Source organism: Prinia subflava, chromosome 21, assembly GCF_021018805.1.
Source record: "Prinia subflava isolate CZ2003 ecotype Zambia chromosome 21, Cam_Psub_1.2, whole genome shotgun sequence".
NCBI lineage: Eukaryota > Metazoa > Chordata > Aves > Passeriformes > Cisticolidae > Prinia > Prinia subflava.
The window spans coordinates 2,073,600-2,098,080 of record NC_086267.1 but is presented as its reverse complement, the minus strand read 5'-3'; the positions used below and the strand labels follow the sequence as shown (position 1 = coordinate 2,098,080).

Here is a 24,481-nt window from a genome sequence, read left to right as displayed (position 1 = left end):
TAAGGAAAATTCTTTCATGGAAAGGGTGGTCAGGCGTTGGACCAGGGCAGTGGTGGGATCCATCCCTGGAGATGTTCAAAAAATGTGTGGATTTGTGAACATGGTGTAAAGATGAACGTGATTTTGGTGCTGGGCTGATGGCTGCACCTGATGATCTTGAAGGTCATTTCCAGCGTGAACATTCTGTGATTCCATGATTCTGCATGGGGCCAGGGAGCAGTGTGCAGGGGCTGGGGAGCAGTTGGGTGGAGAGACCAACCCCTGGGTCCCCTGGCTGAGATGTGGCCAAAGGGCTCAGCGTGGGATGGGCTCCAGCCCTGCAGCCCTGGGCTAGCTCCTCTCCACCTTTTTCCCTGTCTCCAGTCCTTTCTTCAGCATCCAATGACTCTTTGTTTCACCTTCCTTCCACAGAGACACTGATGGACTCCACAACGGCGACAGCAGAGCTGGGCTGGACAGTGCACCCTCCTTCAGGGGTAAGGCATCACCTTCTGGGGACCTGCTCTGCTCTGCTCAGCTGCACATGAATGTGGCAGGCTTGGCCCAGCAAAAGTCAGGCACTGATGCCTTGGCCATGTGGGAAGAGCACAAAAGGAGGCAACAGTTGGGTTTTCTGGTAGTTTTCTAGGAGATGATACTCCAAAAAAATCCCTGTGTTGGTGGGATGTAATTCCCACCCCACAGAGTCAAACCAGTGTGGTGCTAGAGGAATCATACTCTGCATAGAGCTGGCCTGCAGCCATCTAAAAATGAGGAGGAGAGGAAGAAACAACATGCCAAGGGCAGCGTCGTTTGTCCACAGTGTCTCACTTGTTATTCCATTGCCTGTCACTTGTAGCAGGGTGAGGGCATTAGGCTCTGGTCCTGAAAGGACTGCCCTGCATCCCTGGCATCCCACAGGGAGAAGTTTCCTGGCTCAGCAGAACTGTTTCTCTGCTTTACCAGGGCCAGGTGTACCCTGAAACACATCTGAAGACCACCCTGAAGAAACTCCTTTAAAAAAGAGCTTGGGCAAGGCAGTGCATCAGGTTCTTCCCCCAGAGGGTGCTGGCACTGCCCAGGCTCCCCAGGGAATGGGCATGGCCCCGAGGCTGCCACAGCTCCAGGAGTGTTTGGACAATATTCCCAGGAATGCACAGGGTGGGATTGTTGGGGTGTCCTGGGCAGGTCAGGAGTGTGACTGGATGATCCCTGTGGGACCCTTCCAGCTCAGAACATTCTGTGATTTCTGCACCCTTCTGCTCGTGGGAGAAATCCAGAGGGGAGCACATTGAGGTGCTCCAGAGCACGCTGCCCACCCTGGCTGCAGCAGCCACAGACCCCCAGCCCCGCTCCCCGGCACTTGGGGAGCCCAGCCTGGCCTGGCCAAAGGACTCTCCCCGTGCCTGCGCTGGCTCAGGCTCTGTCCTGCCTCCCATCCACCCTCACGCGGGCTGGATGAAGACGTTTCCGTGGGTCTCACCCCCGGGCTGACAGCATGCCCCCCGATCTGAGCCGGCTTGGCAGAAGAAAAGAAAAGAAACAGCCGAGAAAAGCCTGGTCTGGGGGGAATGAGGCGCGCCGGAGCAGGCCGGGCGCAGGCCGGGCGCAGGCCTGGCCCATCACCATGATAAAGGGCAGGGCTGCCCCAGCCCCGCCGCTGCCCGCCGAGGGGGATGACGGACACACAATGCCCGGGGGAGCAGAGGTCAAGTCTTTTTCTCTCCCGGCCCAGCCTTTCTTGTTTGCCGTGTTTCCATATGTGAAGCACGCCCTGCTCCTGCTCCCCAGCCCGGCCGTAATGAGGCCGGGGCCTGCTGGAAGCCGTCTCCCCGGGTTATTGTGCTGCTGCCTTCTTTTGAGCTCCCGGCATGTTAATTAGAGAGCCGAGAGAAAGGGAGAGGCTTCTAATTAAGCGTCGTCGGGGAAGCGCAGGGGCTGGCGCACGGGGGTGGTTTTCTCTCCCATCTGGGAGAAGGGAAGCCTGGAGCTGGCAGTGGCGGGGATGTGGGAGGATGCTGGGGGTCCCCAGGGTGCTGCCAGGTCCCCCAGCAGGGTGGAGATGCCCACCTGGACAGGGCAGTGGTTGGTGGGATCACCTCCTGTCTCCATCTCTGGGCCCTCAGGGGGCATGTGAGCACATGGTGCCCTGCTCTGTGCTCATCACGGGTGACAATTCTGCAGTGCCTTTGTGGCCTCATATCCACGGGCAGGAGAAGGCAGTGCATCCCACTCAGAGGTGACTGGCTGGGTTGGGTGCAGTCAGCATCACCTGGAAGACAGGAGCTGCTGTTGCTCCTTTTCGGGGATTATTAAAAACCCCAAAGCCCAAACACTTGCTTTATGTCTGGCCCTGAAGCTCTCGATTCATAGATGTCCCCAAGCCCTGCCTCCAGCATCTCCTGCTCATCCCAAATCCTGGAGACCCTCATTCCACCCTGTGCTGCTCCTGCCTGACCGAGGCTGAGCTCTCTGGGCTCGTGTCCTTACCCTCCCTGGGGGTTGGGCAGGTGTGGGTGGGGGGTCCCTTGGTCTTGGTGGCTGCCAAGGTGGGTGTCTGGAGTGGTCCAGGTGAGGGAGAGCCACATCAGAGGTAGGGCAAGGGAGGGAATTGCTTCTGCATGCCTTGTCCTTGATTCCCTCAATCCCCTCCCAACCAGTGCCCTGAAAAGCAGGGAGATCCTGCAATTTTCCACTAACACACCAAATTTATTTCTGGAAAACAAAGCAAATGCTCCGGCTGTGTTTTGCGAGGATGCTCTTCTCGTCCCCCAGCCCTGGCAGCAGATTTACAGCCACTGCCAATCTGAAGTGGTTGGAGCTGTTGGGGATCTTCCCTGACAGCCTTCTGTTGGGCTGTGAGCCTTGATGTGCAAGGAGCAATCTGTCTCCCATCTCCTGAGCCTCTCTCCCCAGTCCTGGGTGCCCTTGTGAGGCCATTTACAACCTGGGAGGCCGGGGGTGCTCTGCTCCTGCAGGATTTTCCCTGGATTTGGTCCTGGCACTGGACCTGGGCTGTGCTGCTGCCCTGCCCTGGGTGTTGTGATCCTCCATCCAGGGCAGGGTTGTGCTGGGGGGATGTAACATCCATGGGAAACAGCTCGGCTTCCACTTGAGCAGGTTTATGAACAAATTCAGGAGGAGCAGTTCCAGCTGGCGGGGACTGTGTCACATGCCAGCAGGACTCTGGTCCCTGCTGCCAGCGTCACCCGGGTGCCCCGGGTGGGGATGGCACTGCAGGGAGATGCTCTGCACTCTGGCAGGGGCTGATGCTCTGTGAGCTGAGGGTTCTTCTCCCACAAAGACCCTTCCCTGTTGGTGCTCCTCACAGAGGAGCAGTGGCCAGTTACGGGCTGCAGCTTGTGCCCTGCATCCCCCACTCTGACACGGCCCCATCCTGCACAGAATGGAGACAATGAGCACTGGAGGATTTGGGGAAAAAACAGCCTGGGAAAAGGGCAAAGAGCTGGAGAAGGCCAGGAGGTGTCATAGCAGCCCTGAGCTTTGTGGGGACCCAAGGGGACAGCTGGGACTGTGTCAGGGGGGTTTAGACTGGATGTTAGGAAAAGGTTCTTCTCCCATGGGGTGGTGGGGCACTGCCCAGGCTCCCCAGGGAAAGGTGACAGCCCCAAGGCTGCCAGAGCTCCAGGAGTGTTTGGACACCACTCCCAAGCACAGGGGGGGATTGTTGGGTTGATTGTGCAGGGCCAGGACATTGACTTGATGATCCTTGTGGGTCCCTTCCAGCTCAGGATATTCTCTTCTGTAATTCTAGGGAGCTTCCTCCAGAGCTGGCAGAGTCAGTCATCTGGGGGGAGCTGGGCAGAGCTTCCCATGGGGAAATCTGTCAGCTCCGAGCTGTCTTGCTGAGAAGGATGCTGCTGTCATGGCACAGCTTGTAGGCATGTCTACATCCCACAGATCCAGTTCAGGACAGCTGGGGCTGGCACCTGAGCACACCTGCTGGAGGAACCCCAAAGCATTTGACCCTCGAGGGGACAGGGATAAGGGCTCCAGTGGGACTTACCCAGCACCTCCCTTTTTGGGAACAAGGTGGGATTGGCCATGGTCTCATGCTGCCCCTGGGAGGAGGCACTGGCTGCAGCCAGCCAGGAGGTTTTATGGCTTATGGGGAAGCAGGTCCTGCCTGCCATGTCTGTAACCCTAGTGGCACTGGTGGGAATCCCTGTGCAAAAGGCACCGTGTTCCTTCGCCAGAGGCACAGCCCCTACTGAAACCATTTCTGCAGAGCAGTGGCCTTGCTGTCCCAGCAGCAGCAGAGAGGCTTGATCATGAATCCAGTGCAGAGCATGGTGCTGGTGGCAGTGAGGTGGCCCCGAGGGGCCCCTTTTGGAGCCTGCCTGGGGTGTGGTGTGGGTCAAACCCTGCCCGAGCAGGTACAGGTCACCTGCAGGTGGGTGCTGGGATGAGGTACTGGGCACTCTGGGACAGCCTGTGGGATGGGCTGGGCACAGAGAGGGGCAGCTGGTGCTGCTGGCAGAGCCTGCTTGGCACATAGTGGGGTGGGTGGGAAGAGGTGAGGAGGGTGGGGAGCACCCGTCCAGTGCAGCCCCTTGACTGTCTGTGTCCTGCCCACAGTGGGAAGAGGTGAGTGGGTACGATGAGAACATGAACACCATCCGCACCTACCAGGTGTGCAACGTCTTTGAGTCCAGCCAGAACAACTGGCTCAGGACCAAGTACATCCGCAGGAGAGGAGCGCACCGCATCCACGTGGAGATGAAATTTTCTGTCCGGGACTGCAGCAGCATCCCAAACGTCCCAGGCTCCTGTAAGGAGACTTTCAACCTGTACTATTTTGAGTCGGACTTTGACTCGGCCACCAAGACTTTTCCTAACTGGATGGAGAACCCTTGGATGAAGGTGGACACGATCGCCGCCGATGAGAGCTTCTCGCAGGTGGACTTGGGCGGGCGGGTGATGAAGATCAACACCGAGGTGCGCAGCTTCGGGCCCGTCTCCAAGAACGGGTTCTACCTGGCCTTCCAGGACTACGGGGGCTGCATGTCCCTGATCGCCGTCCGCGTCTTCTACCGCAAGTGTCCCCGTGTGATCCAGAACGGGGCCGTCTTCCAGGAGACGCTGTCGGGAGCGGAGAGCACCTCGCTGGTGGCAGCCAGGGGCACGTGCATTGCCAACGCCGAGGAGGTGGACGTGCCCATCAAGCTGTACTGCAACGGCGACGGCGAGTGGCTGGTGCCCATCGGCCGCTGCATGTGCCGCGCCGGCTACGAGTCGGTGGAGAACGGGACCGTCTGCAGAGGTAACCACGGGCCTGCTCTGCTGCTGCCGCGGGCACTCGGGGTTTGCATCTGGGATCTCCATGAACCCTCCTTGGGCAGGGGCGGTAGAGGGGTTTGTGTGCTTGCCCAGCTCCTCACTCCCTGCCCTAGGCTCATCCATCTGTTGCTGTGCATGACCTTTGGGTCCCCAGAGCCGCTGGGTTCAGGGCTGGCACCTGTTGCTGGTGCCATCCGTGCTCTCCAGTTTTTGGAGGCACACACGTGTGCACGTCACCAGTCTGCGTTTGTCTCCCAAAATACTGAAGCTGTTACGCTGTTGGTTTTGCTGTGTGCTTTGGCATGGGCTGAATCTCTTCTTGGATGAGGGGAGTGGGAATGCAGGGTCCCCAAAGGGGTGCAGTGGGAGGGAACAAGTTGTCTACAGTGTTTTCCTGGTGAGGTGCAAATGGCCCAGGGCAGGGCATGGTCATGGCCTGTTCAGAGCTACCTGGCCCCTGTGCTCCTCAACTGCCAGAGGTTTCCTGCCCTATAAATGTTCTCCCTCTGTAGATGTTCTCCTGCCCCTGCAGATGTTCTCCTGCGCCTGTAGATGTTCTCCTGCCTCTGTAGATGTTCTTCTGCCCCTGTAGATGTTCTTCTGCCCCTGTAGATGTTCAAAGCAGACTCTGTGAATGCCTGCTGAGCACCATGGAGCCAGTGTGGTCCCAAGCCAGCAAGAGGCTCAGCTCCCCCCTCCCTGAGCTGATGTCTGTGCTCCTGTCCAGTCATACACGGGTTCGGGAAGGTTGAAAAAGGGGCTCCTGGGGTTGCTGGGAGGGAGGTGGGGACCCCAGAGCTGTGTGATGGGCACCTGCAGCTCTGCCATGCATGGAGCAAACCACAGAGTCTGGCAAAGAGGATCTTTTTCCCCCTGTCCTGGCTGAACATCCCAATCCTTCTGCGGTTCCAATAGCATCAGCACGCTCCAAGCAGAGCCAGGGCTTCTGAGATCAGCTCTAGATACCTCGGTGGCCACTGCAGAGCCAAGGGAGGAGCTGTGTCTCCTCCCTTCTGACTGTGAGGGGGTGGCTGAGTAGAACCCAGCATGGGGAAGGTGCTGGTAGTGGGAGACAGACACGCTGAAGAGCAGAATGGACAATCTGATTGTGCTCAGTAGGCACTCCAGGCGGTACGGTCCCTTTGGAGAGGGCTCTGTGTCTGCTGCTGGTGGCTGGGCTGCTCATGCACCAAAATTCAGGTCCTGGTGTGCTGTGGGGATCATTTAATATCCATGATTTCAGCTACTCCTCACTTAGCCACTGAATGCTTCTTCCCACCGAGCTCGGGCAGATCAAGTGTCTTCCAGCCTTCGCAGGGGTGGGGATGGGGACAGCAAGGAAGTTCTGCTGCAAGCTGAGCCCGGCTAATCCCTGCCTCGAAGGGCAGACGGGGGTTTTACAACTCCCAAGTGAAGCATCCGTGGCAGCACCAGAAAGCCCCTGTGATTCATGGCAGCTTTTCCGTCTCACTTTTTAACGCGAGCAGACCCAGCCCTGCACAGTGCCGTGCTCTGATGCAGCCGGGGGTTCTCGGGGAGCTCCCCGGTGCCCTGCGAGCCCAGCCTAGGGGCAGTGCCCTCGCATGGCCCGGGAGTCCCGGACCCCTCCTGCAGAGCCCTGTCCCCGCAGGGCTGGGGGGGACAGAACAGGCAGGAGCGGTGGGAAATGGAGAGAGCGAGAAGAGGGAGAGGCCGGTCCCCTCTTTGTCTGGGCAGCAGCGGGATTTTGGGAGGTCCGGTACCTCGGCAGCTGTTTGTGCAGCCGGTGCTGGCGAGCGCCGGCCCCGCGCTCCCCGCCCTCATTAATCACGCGGTGGCCGGCAGCCCATCGTCTCCATGGGGCAGCTGGCTCCGGGGCTGCCTCCTTTTCCCCTTCCCTTTTCCCTTTTCCCTTTTCCTTTTCCTTTCCCTTTTCCCTTTCCCTTTTCCCTTTCCCTTTCCCTTTCCCTTTCCCTTTCCCTTTCCCTTTCCCTTTCCCTTTCCCTTTCCCTTTCCCTTTCCCTTTCCCTTTCCCTTTCCCCTTTCTCCTTTCTCCTTTCTTTTCTGTTCTCCTTACCTTCCCCCTTCCCCTTTCCCTTCCCCTTCCGTTTCCCCTTCCCCTCCCCCTTCACCTTCCCCTTCCTATTTCCTTCTTCCCCTCATCTTTTCTTCCCCTTTCCCTTCATTCTTTGCCTTTGCCTTCCTGGTTCCTTCTTTCCCTTCCCCTTCTCGCATGGAGTCAAGGCTGGATGTGCCCCAGGACTGTGCCAAACTGGGACACCCCCTCCGTTTTTCCCTGGCAGCCCCAAGAGGAGGAGTGGGGACTGGGAGGAGAGCCAGCCACAGAGCTGGCAGGACAGCATCCTCTCCCGGCCCTCCCAGTGAGCCCCACAAAGGGCTGGGGAGGGCTGGTGGCCCCAGCTGTGCTCGGAGAGGACCTGCGGGATGCATCCCTGCATCCCTGCATCCCTGCATCCCTGCATCCCTGCCCTCCTCCCGACGGCTCCCTGCCCCTGCTCCCCGCGGAGGCAGCGGCAGAGCCGCCTGCCTTGGAGGACTCACTCCTACATGTGGCTGGCAGGTTTGCTCCTGTTTCCAGGAGTGGGAGGGAATCTGGGCCCCTCTCCAGAAGCAAAACAAAAGCAAATCCGAGCTTGGCTTTCGGGGGTGAAGTTCTCTCACTCACTCGGGCGCACAAACAGGACGTGGCAGGGAGCATGGGGGGCCGTGGGGTCCTGCCCCACCAAGGGGTCCAGGTGGAAAAGGAGGAATGGACATAAGGGCGTCCCAAGGAGTGGACAGAAGGGCATCCCAAGGAATGGACAACCCCTGTGTGCAGCTGGAGGAGCTGCTCATTTTCTCTGCTGGGTTTTTCATCTGGCTAATAGCACGGCAGCCCGCTCACGGCGGCGCGCACAAGGGATATTTATGGAGGAAGTTCATGCATCTAACAGCTTAAGCTCTTCTAAGCTCGCAACCCCAGCACAAAAGGATTTGGGGGCAGTTAACAATTCTGTGTGGTTAAGAGATTTTCATTTCGCCGGGCCTGCCTTGCCTCTCCCGCAGGGCCCTGCGAGGGGCTGGCTGCGCGCTCCTCTCTGCTCGCTCCCCAGCTCCGCGCTGCCGAGGGGCTCCACACACACCCCGTCCTCCCTGCTTCACCTTCTGCTCCCTGCCTGCATCTTTTCTCTCCATCTCCCTGTTCTTTGTCTGCGCCTCTCCCCTCCCTCCCCTCCCCGTCCCTCCCATGCAGCACACGAAGCGCGTTTCTCCCTCTGCCTCCCGTATCCATTGGCTCCGCTCAGCCACGGTGGAGGCAGAGCCATTGTGTTCGCTGGGCTGGCTGGACAGAGGATGGACGCTGCCTGTGCCTGCTCAGGGCCAGCACCTGATGGCTGCTGCTCCCAGAAACTCAGCCCTTCATCCCTTTTGCAGCTCCTCTCCATCGCTAGATCTGGTCCCTGCGTTCTCTTTGTTGTGCTTGTACAGCAGTGAGTGCAGGGAGTCCTGGTCTTGCTGGGGTGACAAGGGATGGGTTTGCCCTGCAGAAGGTGGTGGTGACACTCTCTGACTGTCAGAGACATCTGCTGTTGTCCCTTGGGGTCACAGGCCCTTCTGAGGAAGAGAGGAGCTGGTGACCTGATGGGAGGAGGAGAAACCAGGTTAGATTCATGCTGGCAGCTGTCTTCTCCTTGGCTCTCTTCTCTGTTCTCTGTCCCCCTACTCCACTTCTGTGAGACCCTCCTGCAATGCTCCCTCCAGCTCTGGGGTCCCCAACATCAGAAGGATGTAGAGCTGCTGGAGTGAGTCCAGAGGAGGCCACAGAAGGTTCTCAGGACTAGGGCTCCTCTACTCTGCAGCCAGGCTGGGACAGCTCGGGGGTTCACCTGGAGAAGAGAGGGCTCCAGCGAGACCTCAGAGCCCCTGCCAGGGCCTAAAGGGGCTCCAGGAGAGCTGGAAAGGGACTGGGGACAAGGGATGGAGGGACAGGACACAGGGAATGGCTTCCACTGCCAGAGGGCAGGGATGGGTGGGATATTGGGAAGGGATTCTTGGCTGTGAGGGTAGGGAGGCCCTGGCACAGGGTGCCCAGAGCAGCTGTGGCTGTCCCTGGATCCCTGGCAGTGTCCAAGGCCAGGCTGGACAGGGCTTGGAGCAATCTGGGACAGTGGGAGGTGTCCCTGGCCATGGCAGGGATGACACTGGATGAGCTTTAAGGTCCCTTCCAACCCAGAACATTCTGTGACTCTGTGATTTTGCTGCTCAAGGTAGACCTGGACCTCCCCTGAGGGCAGCCCCAGGGCTCAGCAGGGTCTCCTTCCCTCCATGATTTTGATGTCCAGGGCAGCAGCCCACTGTGTGTGGGGGACACGGGCTCAGGCGTGACAAGCACGTGTGACAAGGACCCTGAGCCATCCCTCCAGCACAGAGCAGGGGAAGCAGCCAAGCTGTACTTGGGATTTGGAGGGGGCCAAGCATGTGCTGAGGGCAGAGAGCAGCTCCCCAACGTGCTGGAGTAGGGCCTGTCCGAGCTGTCTCACAGTCACAAGGACATGATGTTTTCATGATAAGAGGCTATTTATGGCTCTGTGCCTGTTTCGGGTCTGGGCCTCCTCAGCCAATAAATTGTAAGGCTCTAGGGGTAATCGAGTTCTTCCAGGAAGCATTCCTGGTTGAACTGGAGCAGATACAGCCAATTGTTCTGGAAATGTTTCCAGAGACAGAGAACTGCCCGTTAAATGCTTCCAGAGGTTGTCCCTGCCTCCTCACTCTGCTGTGCCTGGCGCTCCCACCTCAGAGAGCTCCATCCATCGCCACACCTCTGTGCTCCATGTGCCTGTTTAAGGGTAATCTTTGGCCCCTGGTCCTCTGGCAAGGCTTTCAGCCAACTTTTTTGGCTCTTCCCAGCCCTTGGCACTGCTTTAGCCTTTCCTTTGGCAGATCCAGTTCCCCACATCCAGGCTGCTCATGGCAGTCAGCTGCATGCCAAGGGGGATGCTGAGATTCCCTCTGCCTGCATCTCCCCTTCATATAACTATTTTGGCAATGGCATTACCCTGTGTGCCTTTGAAGGATCCTTGTCCTTCCTTGTGGGACTGGGAGAACTGGGACTGCATCCTTGTCCTTGTTGGGTGTGTTTTGACTCATCTGTACTGAAATGCACATTCCTTGCTTCTGCTCAGTTCCCCAGGTTTGCTGCACCGGGATCCCATCATTCTTAGTGTTTACCACACCACAGCTTCCATGTCAACAGCTCACTTTATTGGGAACACTGTGGGCTTTCTCCTGGGTCATTGATAAAAATGTTAAACAGCCCAGAGGCATGAGCCACGTTTGTTGGCTGCAGCAGGAGCAGCCCCGCTCAGATCCGCGGCCGCACCGCGTCTGCCTGCCAAGTTTTAATTCATCGAGGATGTCCCACGGTGTCGGTGGAGCCACTGATTTCAGAATCAAAATATCCCGTGTGCTAGCCAGGGAAAGGCTCTGCAGAGGTTTGGGGGGTGTGACATTAATGCCATTACCCCCCCAGTCAATCTTGTAATTGCATCAAAAACCCGTACAAGGCTAATTTCCTTAATCTGTTTTCCCTAAGTGCATGCAGGTTGGCACTACTATCCCTACCTGCCTTTAATCCCTCACTGACCCAGTCCTGGAGCTCTCACAGCCTCATTTGACTGGTACTGACGTTGCAATCCTGAAATAACCACAACTGCCTCATCTAGTAAATAGCTTTTTCCTCCATCTCTGAAACACCCTGTTGCCTCATGGCGGGCGTGTGGAAAGTGAGCTCTGAGTGTGCCCCAGCCCATCAGCCCTCTCCCTACACCCCCTGAGGTAGGGGCTGCCCTGACAGTGTGATTTAGCAATGTTTAACTTTAGTGGCTGCTATTTAACATCTTGAGTTACTGCTGGAATGGAAAGTATTCCACCATCATCCTCGAAGATGATGACATCACCTGGCTCCTTCCCAAGTACAAAACAGGAATTTGTCTGCCTTTTCTACAGGCTTGTTGACAATTTGAATGCTCCCAGCCGGCCGGGGCTCGGTGGCATTGTTGGATACTGCTTTTGGGGCTTCTCCCTCTCCTCCCTCTCTGTCTGGGAAGCAAGAATACAGAGTCTTTCTTTCCATGGCTTTGATTCTTCTTGCTGACCCCTCCATGTTGTGAATCCAATTAGGGCTGTGGTGGGGACTGCAGCTGCTCACTGGGAGCCACTCCACACCTGCCTGGTGCTTGTCCTCTGCACATTCCTGTTGGAATTTGGGCTTTGGGAGGTTGGAATGGGACCTGGGGGAGCTTGGCAGAGCAAGGGAGTGTCACACAGGGAGGTTGAGGTATTGATTTGCTGGCAGTGTGAAGCCTCAAGGGATGCTGATCTCACAGGGAGGGTCACAGATGGTCCACGAGTGGGGCAGGAGATGTTCTGCCAGAGGAGGGAGATGGATCTTGGAACAGGACATGCAGCTTCTGAGGAGCTACACTTCTTGGGAAACAACAGAGATGAGAGTTCCTTTCTCATTTCGCTTTCAAGACAAGGAATGCACTGAGACCTTCCACAGAAGTATTTTCTCTACAGAGAAAGGGAGAGGATGAGATTTTCCAGGACGTGAGAGTGGATTTTGAGCAGCAGGAGGTTGCAGAGTTCTCCCAGCCCTGCTGTGATGGTGTAGGAAAGAACCCAGCAGGATGCACGAGGTGACCTGAGAGCAGCCCATGGGAGCCCAGAGGGGAGCAGCATCTTCTCATTTATCAGTGTGGGCAGGACACAAATCCCTTGGGTTGGAGGAAAGGATGGAGATCTCAGATCCAGCAAAACCCAGCAGTAATTTCCTGATAGAGATGATGGCCATTCCTCAGAGAAGCATGGTGGAGTGTTGCATTTCCTCTGCCTGCCACAGCTGCTGCTTCCCAGTCCCTCTGCCCCAGCCCCTCCATCCCTCTGCTCAAGGTCTCACATGGATTTGGGTTGGAAGGGATCTTGAAAATCACACAGAGCTTCAGGGATGGTCTCTGCCCCCCTTCCCACTCTGGGACAGGCTGTTCCCCCCACCCCACTGTGCTGGGATCAGCGAGGAGATGTGGGGAGGTGAGTGAAAGCAGCCCTGGGGGTGGGGACCCCTCTGGGGCACAGGGACACTCACTAACGCGGGTGCTTTCCTGCAGCTGGTGTGCACCCGGGAGAAAATCTCCCCCTGACTTATTTTTTTACATGATGAAACAGCATTTTGGATCAAACAGCACATTCCTGGTGCTGCTACACCCATGTGAGCAGGGAATAGCAGCTCTGGCAGCATCCTGTGCCAACACCGGTGGGAGAGCAGCGTTTATTCCTCTCCCTCCTTCCCTTGGCCTCCCTTTTCCCTGCTCCCCCCCTCCTTTTTTTTTTTTTTTTTTTTTTCTGAGAAAAGTGGTAAACATTAAGAGGAGCTGGAATGAATAGCTGGGATTCAGGCCCGGGATTGCAGGATTTTAACTCATTATTGCCATAAAATGAAGAGTCTTTTTGCCATTAGTTTTTTCCCTTGATTGAAAGAGCTCAGAGATCTGGGGGGGGAAGGAGGATTTTTCCTTGAATTCCTCCCAGTGCTGGATTATTATGGGGCAAGAGAAGAATATTTTTCATTGTATGTAACTTGAGGAAAATTGGAGAAAATACTTCTTTTGAGGATTTTTTTGGTTTTCATTTGAAATTTTTCAGCAAGCTGGGCCAAAGCCAAGAGATTGTGTTGAACATTTAATTTTGGGAAATACCCTCCTACATTCTCTGCACTGACTTAAAATTTTTCTGATGTCAGATGAGTCAGATGTGCTCAGTAAGATCACAGCTCTTTGATTTCAGCCACACAAGGTAAAAACCTTCCAGAGAATTTAATCTGTAAGCCATGATTAGCTTAATTAGCTCCAGGGAAACTCGTTATTGTTCCCCATATGCCTTAGAAACCTAATCTATCACTGGGAAGTGTACAGAAAAGTCCCCATAAAGGTTGGGAAATGGAATCAAAGTGTTCATATCTCATACAATGGCTTTGTTAACACACACCAAACTTCAAACGAGGTTTAATTAGGTTTGGCCAAGGAAAATACACTTTTACTGTCATGTTTTGAAGGAGACCTTAGGTTTGGTGGCACTGCTCTGTGATGCCCAGTCCTTGTGTGGGTGGTTGGGACTTAAACACCTCCTGCCTTCCCCTCCAGACCCTTCCCCATTCTCGAGGACCTTCTTTGGATGCTTCCCAAGAACTCAGAAGAGGCTCTGAACCACATCCTTGGCTGGGAGCTCCTGCAGGAGTTTTCCTCCCATGGGGCAGCAGCCCCCTGCCCATCTGGCTTGGATGCTTTTGCTGGAGTCCAGCTTGTGGGGAAACTGGCTGCAGGACCAGAGAAACTGGTAGTTTGCAGGATAGCAAAAGTCTTGAAGACTGGAAAATGGGGAACAGGGAATGGCATGAGCAGGAAAGTAAAAGTTGCTGGGTCTGGAAAGCAGCCCGGGAGGGAGAGGCAGGAAAAGGTTGTGGTCAGGCCTGGAGCCACCAGCTCTGTGCTTTGGCAGCCAAAAGGTGTGTGAATACATTGTGACAACCTGTGAAGCCTTTCCAGGTTTCTGCAGCAGGATCTTCAAAAACTGAGACATCTTCTTCTCCTCAGCATGTTGAAATGACACCTGCTGAGGTGTTAGCGTCTTCATGGAGTCCCTGGAGGTAACACAGGGATTTTGGCTTTGCTCCTTGTATCAAAAACCAGAGAGACCTTTGCAGAAAAGGATGTTTTCAGTTGGCCAGTGGGAATCTTGATGCTTGAGTGTTGGGTTCTTCTCCCCAGGCCCTTGGGCTGGTCCCCAGCTCCAGAGGGGCTGTGGGTACCACAGTGATGCTGCAGCAGCAGCCGGGGATGGGCATCCCTGCACCACGAAGTGAGGGCCCTCTAGGAGATCCTAGAAGTAACTCCTATGACCAGGAGCAAATTCAAACTGCATTTTGAGGGAATATCTTCAGGATCTGAGTGCTGACAGTTTTCAACGATGACAATTTCCTACTCTCAGAGTCTTTTGGCACTTTCAGACTGTTGGGACTTCTGGAGCTCAGAGCCCCTGTGTTCGAGACCATTGTTAAGGCTGAAACCACAGCCAGCAATTTCCTCCCAAAACATTATGATCCCAAGAGTTCTGTGGTTGTTACACCCGCAGCTGGACAGGAACAGGAGCAGAGTGAACAATAAATGACCACGTGAGAAAGGGTTTGTCATTCAAACCATCAAAATGCCCAAACCCTCCAGATTAGTCAGAATTCCAGTGCAGCCTGAGATGGAGCCTGTGGAGCAGAGTAACACTCTTGCTTTGCTCCACGCAGCATTTGTCCCAGCCTGGATGGCTTCAGAAAAGATTGGAGTGACTTCTGAAGGAAGAGCAGACAGCACACTCCATGGAATGCCCCAGATCTGCCTTTTTATGGCCCAGGCTTTCCAGGAGGCTCCAGGGGGAGGCAGGAAGGGGCTGTGCAGCATCAGAGCTGCAGGGAAGGGTTCACATCACTCTGTTCCTCCTTGGGGCTGCCCCTGAGGACAGCCCTTGCTGGGCAGGGTGTCTGCATCCCCTGGGATGTGCAGAATGGATGGATGGGGGCTGGTGCCCCAGGCAGTGGCCCAAAGTGCCCTTATGTGTGGAACAGGCAGGATGCAGGACATTGGTGGGCATCAGACCCTTAACTTGGAATTTCTGAGGGGCTGCTCTCTCTCCTGAGACATTTCAGTGGAAACCAACTGTTTTTTCTGAGCCCTTCTCTGCCCCTTTCCCTCCCCTTCCTTTTACCTTATCCCTCAGCTCGTGTACTGCTGGCAGTTCTGCTGTGTCTGTCCATATTGCAGTCACCATGATCCCAGAGGATTATTTTGGCAGATTCCCTGTTCATTCCCACCTGGATGGTTTGGGATCCTACAGAACCACCTCTGGCTCTCAGGGATCTCAAGGAAGGAGGAGGAGGAGAAGGTGATTCCTCAGGCTAGAACTGCTCCCTCATGCCAGCCATCATCCAGAGGATTCCCAGAGCTGAGGGCAGGAAGCTCAGGAGGGTTTATCCCAGTGGAAATACTCCTAGTGCAGACCTTTCCTTGCAGCACGGTGAGCAAAATTAATTCTGAGCCTTTCAGTGCATCCGTGCAGCCTCATTAATAAAACAGAATGAGGAAAAGCGGGGAAAACAGGAATAGAAGAAACATTTGGGGGATGACTCATAGACAGAGAAGCTCCTCATTTTCCCTACAGTGTACCCCAATGATGGATTAAAACCTGCCTTCCTTTGGCCCTGCAGTGCTGTTTGTCCTGGTGTGGGGACAGTGAGCACTGCCATCTGTCACCTCCACAGGTACTGTCACCTGCCTCAGCTCCCCCGTGGATCCAGGCAGGAATGGTGGTGTTTTACTCTCATTTTACACCCTGGGAGTGAACTTGTGGCACCAACTGAAGAATAGGAGACGAGGGAGGCGTTGTAGGAAAAATAACCTCCAGGTTTTCTCCAGCTTGCTTTTCCATCCAGGCAAATCCCAGCCTGAGCACCTTCCTGGAGCGTGTCCAGAGACAGGAATAGAGCTGGGGAAAAGTCTGAAGCATGAGTCTGGTGAGGAGAGGCTGAGGGAGCTGGGAAAGGGGCTCAGCCTGGAGAAAAGGAGGCTCGGGGGGAACCTTGTGGCTCTGCACAACTCCTGACAGGAGGGGACAGCCGGGGGGGTCAGGCTGTGCTCCCAGGGAACAGGGACAGGAGGAGAGGGAACGGCCTCAGGCTGGGCCAGGGCAGATTTAGTTGGATATTAGGGAAATTTCTTCATGGAAAGGGTGATCAAGCATTGGCACAGGCTGCCCAGGGCAGTTGTGGAGTGCCCATCCCTGGAGGTGTTTAAACAACAACTGGATGTGGCACCTGGGGACACGTTCAGTGGTGGATCTGAGTGCTGAGTTAATGACTGGACTCGATGATCTTTGGAGGGCTTTTCCAGCCACAGGGATTCTATAAAAGGAAATGGCAGGAGGCTCTGGAACACCCTCACTGAGTGCTTACTCTGGTTGGTGTTCCTGCTTTCCAGAGGGGGTTATGAAGCAGGAGAGGAGTGAAGCCACTCTGCCCGGTGCTCACTCACGTTGTCACCATGTGTACAGCTAATCTGGAAACAGAGTGACAAATCTGAGTGTGTGTATCTTCATGATACCCTATAATTAGAACTGGTCTCTCTTTTTTTTTTTCCTTGAAAGTTTTGCTGTCTGGCACAGATGGAAGTGATCCCAGTTTGTTTTTGTGTCTCTTGAATTAGAGCGTGGCTGCTCTTTCCAGGATTTCCCAGGCAAAAAATATTCACATGGGGACCTGCCCAACAGGCAGGGTGGGTCCTCTGGGATGGGATTTGGGGTGTATTTGGCTCTCTGCTCCTCAGCAGGAGCCGTGGTGGGGATTTGCTCCTGTCCAAGGGCTGGTTTTCCAGCTTTTCCAGGTGCAAGGCAGACGTGGAGCGTGTCCTGAAAGGGGACACGTGGGAAAACAGTCGGAGCAGAGTGTGCAGAGCTGAGCACAGGGTTCAGGCTGAAGCCAGGGGCAGGTTTGCTGTTGATTCCTAAGGAATCCTGGAGTGGTTTGGGTTGAAGGGACCTTGAACAACCTCATCCAGTCCCACCATGGGCAGGGACACCTTGTCTTGGTAACTCCAACAGCCCTTCCTCTACCCCAGGCTGCTCCAAGCCCCATCCAGCCTGGCCTTGGACACTTGCAGGGATGGGGCAGCCACAGCTTCTCTGGGCAAACAAGAAGAGAGGCAGTGATGTTTCTCTGGCAGCAGAATTCCTCCTTCCATCCCATCTTTGCAGGGCTCAGGAGGGCTGTGGGGAGCTCAGGAGGGGGTTGCCAAGCCAGGGGTGGGGTAGCAGGACACATGAGACCACCAAAGCTGCTCCAGACCGACTGTTTGATACATTTTGGGGGTGCCCCCTGCCATGATGGGGTTTCCATGGAAACCAGAGTAGTGATTTCCTGCATGCTGATGTGCTGGAAAGCCAAAAGCAAAGGTGGGAGGGAGGAAGCAGAGGATGGTGGGACACAGGCCCTCCCTGGGGAGCCTCAGCCCTAAGGATGGAGGAGAGGAGGGAAGGAGGACGTTTTGCTACCCTGGGCTGTGGTACCCTGGGCTTCAGGGGGACGTTGTGCTCTCCCTGGTGCTCAGAGCATGGCTGGGAGCCAGGGCTGGCCCTGGGAAGGGCTTTGTGGGGGCAGCATCCCTGCAGGGGGGGCCTGGTGTGTGTCAGCTCAGGCTGTGCAGCCCAACAGGAGCTTGCAAGGATGCAGCACCATGACAGAGCTCACTAATAAGCAGGGTTCATTAATTAATTAGCCCGGGAGGAGCTGCAGCAGCAGCGCTCTTGGTGTCTGGTCTGTGGCCTGGCTGTGTGCAGCAGGAGGGGACCCCAGCAGGGCTGAGGTGACACCCCTGCACACAGGCACGTGCGGCCAGGGCCACCAGAAGGGCAGGACACCTCAGGCTGCTGCCTCCTCACACAGGCACATCTGGCCCACATCTGGTGCCAAGCATAAGGTTTGTAGGGGTTCCAGGTACTAAATCCTGCTGGCTGCCTGCATCCTCCTTGGGGGAATGTCCTCCTCCCACACCCTGTGGGTGTGTGGCACTGCCCTGGCCCTGGGCACTGACATCCCAATGTCCCCAGTGTCACCCTCTGCCTTTGAACCCCGGCCGGGTTGTGGCTGCAGCAGCACTGAGTGCTGGAGCTGCTAGCAGACTGGAAATGTCTTTTGTCAAAGCTTGAGATGCCTCCAACCTCCTTTAATTAAAGACAATTACTGCTTTCAGCCCCTCTTCACAGCTCAGCTGGGTTGTTTGCAAACACACAGCTGCGGGAGGCTTTGTGCCCCTCTCCGAGTCCCGCTTCCCTGGAGACGAACAGAGGTTTCTTTATGATCAGCGTTAGGCTGGCAAGCAGCTGAGGGAGAGGAGGGGGTGCCCCGGGCTCCTGGGGTGGTTCTTGGTGCAGCCTGGAGCAGCTCCTGTCCAGCTTCTTCTGCCAAACCTGCTGGGGACAGCGGCCGCTGCCAGGGGCGTGGAGGGAGCGCAGGGGGGAGAGCGGGGATGGATTGCAGAGAAGGTGCCTCTTGCCCTGCTGCAGAGCAGGCCTGGCAGCCCTGAATACAACAGCTCTGCTGAGTTAGCCATGACTCTGCATCGCCTTCCTGCAAGAGCTGCACGGGCAGCCCAAATCTGGGCTTCTTCACCCGAACAAAAAACCAAAAAAATCTGAACCCTGTAAGCAATAACCCCCCTTTTCTGTGCTTGAATAGCTCAGCCAAAGAGAGCTCAACCAAACTTTCCAAAACAGTCAGGGCTGGCGGGAGAACAAGCAGCATCCAGTGCAGCCCTCTGGGATGCTGTTTCCAAAAATACGAGCCCAGCGCGTGAGGCTGTCTGCGAGCCCTGGCCTCGTGCAGCCCCCGGCGCTGCCAAGGCCGTGCCTTCTCCCTTTCCAGGTGCTAATGGTGTCCTCGGGGAGGCAGAGGCAAGAGGGGAGGCCTCAGCCTGCCTTGGAAGCGTTTGGTTGTTAAATGTGCATGGTAAGTGCTCAGCCTTGGGGCTCAGGGGAGCCCAGATCCTTTTTGAGCCTCTAACAGCCTGACACTGCTCTGTCTTCTCAAATTCATTTTGCAGCTCCGATTCCCTGGTGAGCACTAATCACTGGGCTGAGCATGAAGGGAAGCATACCCCTCAAATGGGAAGCCCAGAAGCTCTTTCCCCTTCAACAGCCTCTCTGTGGACGTCTTTGATCTGTTTTGGGGTGGTTTCTTATTCCACAGAAGGCTCTGGGAGGCCAGCAGAGGGTTGGAGCAGCCTCCTAGGACAGGTTTAAATGCACTGTGATTTAGCACAGGGGGTGTGTGGGCAGGGACAGGCACACAGTGCAGGGAGCAGGGCTCCAGAGATCCTGCTCCTGTCTGTGGGGTGCTGAGGTGGCAGGGACACGGTCCATGCTCTGTGCTGAGGATGCTGAGGGCCAAAGTCTGGTCTGTAATGTGACATCATGGGACACTGGGGGGTCTAGGGACAGAGTTCATGGTTCATAGTGGGACATCATGGGACACTGGGGGGTCTAGGGATACAATCCACACTCCCTAGTGTGACATCATGGGATGCTGGGGTCTCAGGGACAGAGTCCAGGTTCCTCAGTGCAGTCCCCATAGTGCTGAGGGTCTCGTGGGGAGGTGGCATCTGTCCCTTGCCCTGCAGTCTCTCTGTCTGGCAACCCCTTCACATTCAGTTCCTGGTGTTGGCATTGTCATCGTGGCTCACCAGGAGCTGTGTGTGGGGCTGGAGCATGGACACCCACCAGCTTGTGTCTCCTGTTTGCTGCAGCTTTTGGTAGCTGGAGGTCCCAAGGGTGCCAAGCAGATGGTCTGGGCAGACCCAGAAACATCCAGGGGGTGTCCAAGGGACATCTCCCCATGTGTGAGGGATAAACATGACCTTTCCAGGAGCACCCTGGTGTTGGTTGGTCTGCAGAGTTCTGTACTGGCCAGACAGTAGAGAAATAAGGGGTGGATGAGTGATGATTCTTCCCATCCCCTGCTGTGCTGTTCATATTTCCAGTGCCCAGGGTGCCTGTGGCAGTAAGTTATGCAATTTAATTATGCACCATGTTAAAAAATATGTCCTTGCACACTGTATGAAATTGCAAGCAATCTATTCCCATTCATGTCTCCCATATTCCTGATGGCTTTATGTCCCTCCCTGAGTGGCCTCTTCTCACGTGGAGGCTCTGAGTTGATTGACTCTCCATATGGAGGCTCCTCTGTGTCCCTAATCATTTTTACCAGCTCCCTCACGCCCTTGTCTCAGGGTGACCACCACTGCGTGGCTCCACGCGTGGCTTAATGACATTCCTGCTCTGCACTGGGCTCCTTTCTTCATAATTCCTTACATTTTCTCATTTTTTTTGATGATGGATGAGCTTTGAACCGCTGTTTTCAGAGCGTTATCTCTAGTGCTGCGAGATCCCCTCCCTGCATGTTAATAGCTAATTTAGTGCCCATCATTGTGTTTGTATAATTAGGGCTCCTTTCCCCCAAGTGCATTTGTTTCCTTCTGTCACCGCTGAATTTCATTTGCCGTGTTCTTGCCCCGTTCACTCAGCATCTGGAGATCCTCCCTGCACCAGTGGCTGCAGCTCTGGTTTGGGGACACCAGGAGGCTGTCCCCTGTCACTCATCACCCCCTGCCCCAGCCCCTGGGGTGCTCAGGGCAGCTCCTTCTTCAGCACCATCACCACTGACACCTTGGGCATCCACCTCAGCCTGGGGATGTCACCCAGGCTTTGTGCAGTGGGGTCACTCTGGGTGCCACTGGGAGAGGAGGGGACTGAGGGGACACTCTCATCACAGTTACAACTTCCCTGTGAGGGCAGGGGAGAGGCAGGCACTGATCTCTGCTCTCTGTGACCTGGGAATGGCTGGAGCTCTGTCAGGGGGATTTAGGGTTGGATATCAGGGAAAGGTTCTTCCCCAGAGGGTGCTGGGCACTGCCCAGGCGCCCCAGGGAATGGGCACAGCCCCAAGGCTGCCAGAGCTCCAGGCGTGTTTGGATAGTGCTCCCAGGGTGAGATTTTGGGGTGGCCTGGGCAGGGTCAGGAGTGGGTCTGGATGATCCCTGTGGGTCCCTTCCAGCTCAACATTTTCAGGCTGGATGGGGATTTTTGGACAGGCTGACCTCTGTTCCAGATCTCTTGTGCTGCCAGAGGCTTTTATCTCCTGTCTCAGGAGGCTCTTCCCCTCCTGAGCAGCAGGGTTGGATCACGTGCAGTGTGGAATTGTGGAGGGATGTGGCTTGAACTGCTGCTGCTTTGGCTGGAGCCTGGCCCAAGCTGATTTCAGCACAGTGGAGGGGACCTGAGCAAGGAAACCCAAGAAGGGATCTCAGCACAGCCACAGATCTGTGTGGGGCCGTTAAAAAAGGAAGGAGCCAGGCCCCCACTGCTGGTGCCAGGTCCTGTAGGAAGGAATAGCCACAAGCTGCAGCTCGAGAGGCTCAGGATGGGATTTGAAAAGCAGAGAAGTTCCCAGAGAGGTTGAGCATCAGCATCCTCAGAGATTTCCAAGGCTTGGCTGCGGGCAGCTGCCCTGAGCCCTTAGGACTGAGCCCTTCTGTGGGCCTGGAGACGTCAGAGGTGCCTCCCACCAGCCCTGCTGGGATGCCGTGGGTGCTGCTGTGCCAGGACCAGGATGCCAGCCTGACCCAAGCACCACCTCTGCTCTGGAAACAGAGCAAGCCCTGGTGGGGTCCTGGGACCAGCCTGAGGTTTTGGGATTGCTCCACAGGTAACAAGGGGTGGAACGAGGGCTAAAAACCTCAAATTGTGCCAGAGGAGGTTTACATTGGATATTAGGAAAGATTTCATCGCTGAAAGGGTTGTTTAACAGGAAGAGGCTCCCCAGGCTGGTGCTGGAGTCACTGTTGGTGTGGTGCCTGGGGACAAGGTTTAAGTGGTGGACAGGGCAGTGCTGGATTGGACTCAATCATCTCAGAGGAGTTTTCCAAGCTGAACTATCCTGTGATTCTAAATACGACCTTTAGGTGCATGAGGGGACAGAGAATCCCAGCACGGGTCAGCAGCACCCAGACCTGCTGTAATTGGTAGGGAGTGGAAAATCTCTGCTGATAAAACAGCGAGCAGCACGTGAGGAAGTTTTGGGGGTCATGCCAAGCCACATCTCAGGTGAAGAATTAAAAGGCAAAATTTGTGTGTCCTGTAGCCTGAGGTCAGAAAAATGCCTCCAGGTGAGCAAAAATGCTTCCAGGTGAGCAGAGCACCCTGCTCTGCAAGGCTCGAGTGGGATATGGAAAATAAACCTGGAGGATGCTGCAGGGAAAGACAAATGTCATTCCAAGAGCCATGGGGAATGCCTCTCCGTTGGGGACTGTAAAGCTCAGTAGCTCAGTGACTTCTCACAATGAAGATGAGCTGAGATGATTACCAAGAGGAAAGCCCAGCCTCTAAAGGGCTTTTGATCTGCCAGTGGAGGGGATAACAAGAACTGGTAGGGTTAAACTGAAGCTAAACAGATTTAAAAAACTAGGGATGTGTTTCAAAGTGATTAACCACTAGAGCAAGCTAATGAGAGGAGGGACTTCTCCGAGTTTTGGAGCATGTCAAACAAGGTGTTCATTGCTGAGTGTTGAGCTTTAGCTGAGGACCAGCCATCAGGGTATCACAGAGCATTTGGATGAGGGGCAGGACCCTGGACCCCAAATCTGTGCAAGGCTGTGGAGAGCCCAGCCCCAGGGGCACTGAGAAGACCCAGCAGTGCCAGTGAGAGCAGGAGCGGTGTCCTCTCTGCCCTGGCCCTGCTGGCAGCACCCACTGAGGGGACCTTGGTGCAGATCTTGCCAACAGCCCTTCCCATGCCTGCCATCCCCTGTCGACATCACAGGCACTGTGGCAATGGAGGAGAAGGAGGGAGGTGTCCTCAGGCTGTGGCAGCAGTGGTTCCTCCCTCAGGTGTCTGGGTGGAGAGATGCCCCCTCTGAGGGCCTGAGGACAGCGAGTCCCCATCCCTTTGGATCATGGACTGGTTTGGGATGGAGGGGACCTCAAAGCTCATCTCGTTCCTTGCTCTGGTGCCATCTGTAATGCAGACCCACAGCAACACCCCAGGGCAGCCCTTGCTTCCCCCCAGCCCTGCTTTAAGGCACTAGCAGCATTGTGTGCCAAAAGCTGATAGGCCAAGAAACGCTTCTAATGCATTGGAATTAGGAAATAGTTTGGCTTCTGGTTGTGATGGTGTGAATTGTAGCATCTGTACTGCCTCACCTTTCACATGAGACTGAAAATGGAATAAAAGCTTTTAAAAGTCCTCTCAGATGCCCCATCTCTGGGTCAGAAAAAGGGATAATCCAACACCCAGGACCTTCACTCCAGCCAAGCCCATCACACCCACACCAATTCTCCGTGTCCCATTGTGCACCCAGGACCTGGCAGTGTGTCCTGGGTGAGGTGGGGCAAAGGTCCCAGGCTGCTGCCAGCCCCGGGTTCCTCCTGTCACTGGTGTCCCACCGGGGCAGTGACAGCCCAGCCTGGCCCTGGGCACGGCTCAGCACTGCCCCAGGCTGAGCTCTGCCCTGTGCCCCCCGCCCTGTTGCAGGGAGGAGCAGCAGCACTGGGTTGATTTGCCCTCATTAACCAGATTAGCTGCTCTAATCTGCTGAAAGTGAGAGCTGCTGGGTCCCGCCTGGGAGTGCAGAGCTGAGGATGGATGGATGGATGGCAGTGGGAGCAGGGCTGGAGGCAGCAGGGAGCTTCTGGCTGTTGCTCTCGCTGCTCCCCTTGCAGGAACACATTTACCCCTTCTCCTCCCACCCCTTCTCCACCCCTTTCCTTTGTGCAGATGAAAAAGCTTGTGAGGGATTACGCTGTTCCTGTGCTGTCCCCCCATGGATCCCCTCCATGGACAGATCCTGAGTGTTCGACCACCCCCAGCTTTTCTGCATCAGACAAAGAGGTGTGGGGTAATGGGTCAAATCCCTCTGTTGTTGGGTCAATTATTCTAATCTTCCCACCAAAAAAAAAGCCCTTTCTTGGCCAGCCGTGTGTGTCCAGCTCCAGTGAAGGGCTCTGTGGTCAGCAGGGTGGTGCCCTCAAGGCAGGAGGTCTGGCAGGGCATGGTGGGTGCCTGCACATGCAGGAAATGTTCCCCAGCTGGGCAGGACCCCATGGCAGGACCAGGAGCTCTGTGCTCTAAGTCTGTCCCCACATGTGCTGCTCATCACTTTACAAACCACTGGTGGAACAAGTGTGCTCCATCCTGGAGAGTGAAGGCTCCTCTCTACATCTGTCTCCAGACAGAAATCACCTTTCCAGACAGAAATCACCTCTCCAGATAAAAATCACCTCTCCTATATGTTTCAATGCTGTTCCCCTGTTTCCCCTCCACAGAGGGGGAGCAGGAATGCCCAGGACTGACCCTAATCCACTTTGGGTCATGGAATACCCTTGAAGGATATGAATTCCTGCCCACCAAAAGTGAAGGTTGTAGTTTCCCAACTGGGAATGTGGTTAGAAAGAAAAGCCTGGGTAAAATATGAATGTCTCTTGGGTTTGAGATTATTTTTTCCTTGTGCCATCTGTGGTTTCTCTGGAGGAAGCCAGGGATGAGTGGAAGGTGTTCCTGCCCACGGCAGAGGAGTTGGAA

At 55.6% G+C, this 24,481-nt stretch overlaps 1 protein-coding gene across 2 annotated transcripts in view; it reads left to right on the top strand.

Moving 5' to 3' along the window:
* Window positions 1-24,481, top strand: part of EPHB2 (EPH receptor B2) — a 128,855-nt gene that overhangs the window by 37,225 nt on the left and 67,149 nt on the right. For both annotated transcript variants that reach the window (XM_063417064.1, XM_063417063.1), the window contains exons 2-3: window positions 412-476; window positions 4,579-5,263. In XM_063417064.1, coding sequence (XP_063273134.1) covers window positions 412-476; window positions 4,579-5,263 — 750 coding nt within the window. The remainder of the gene's footprint in view (window positions 1-411; window positions 477-4,578; window positions 5,264-24,481) is intronic.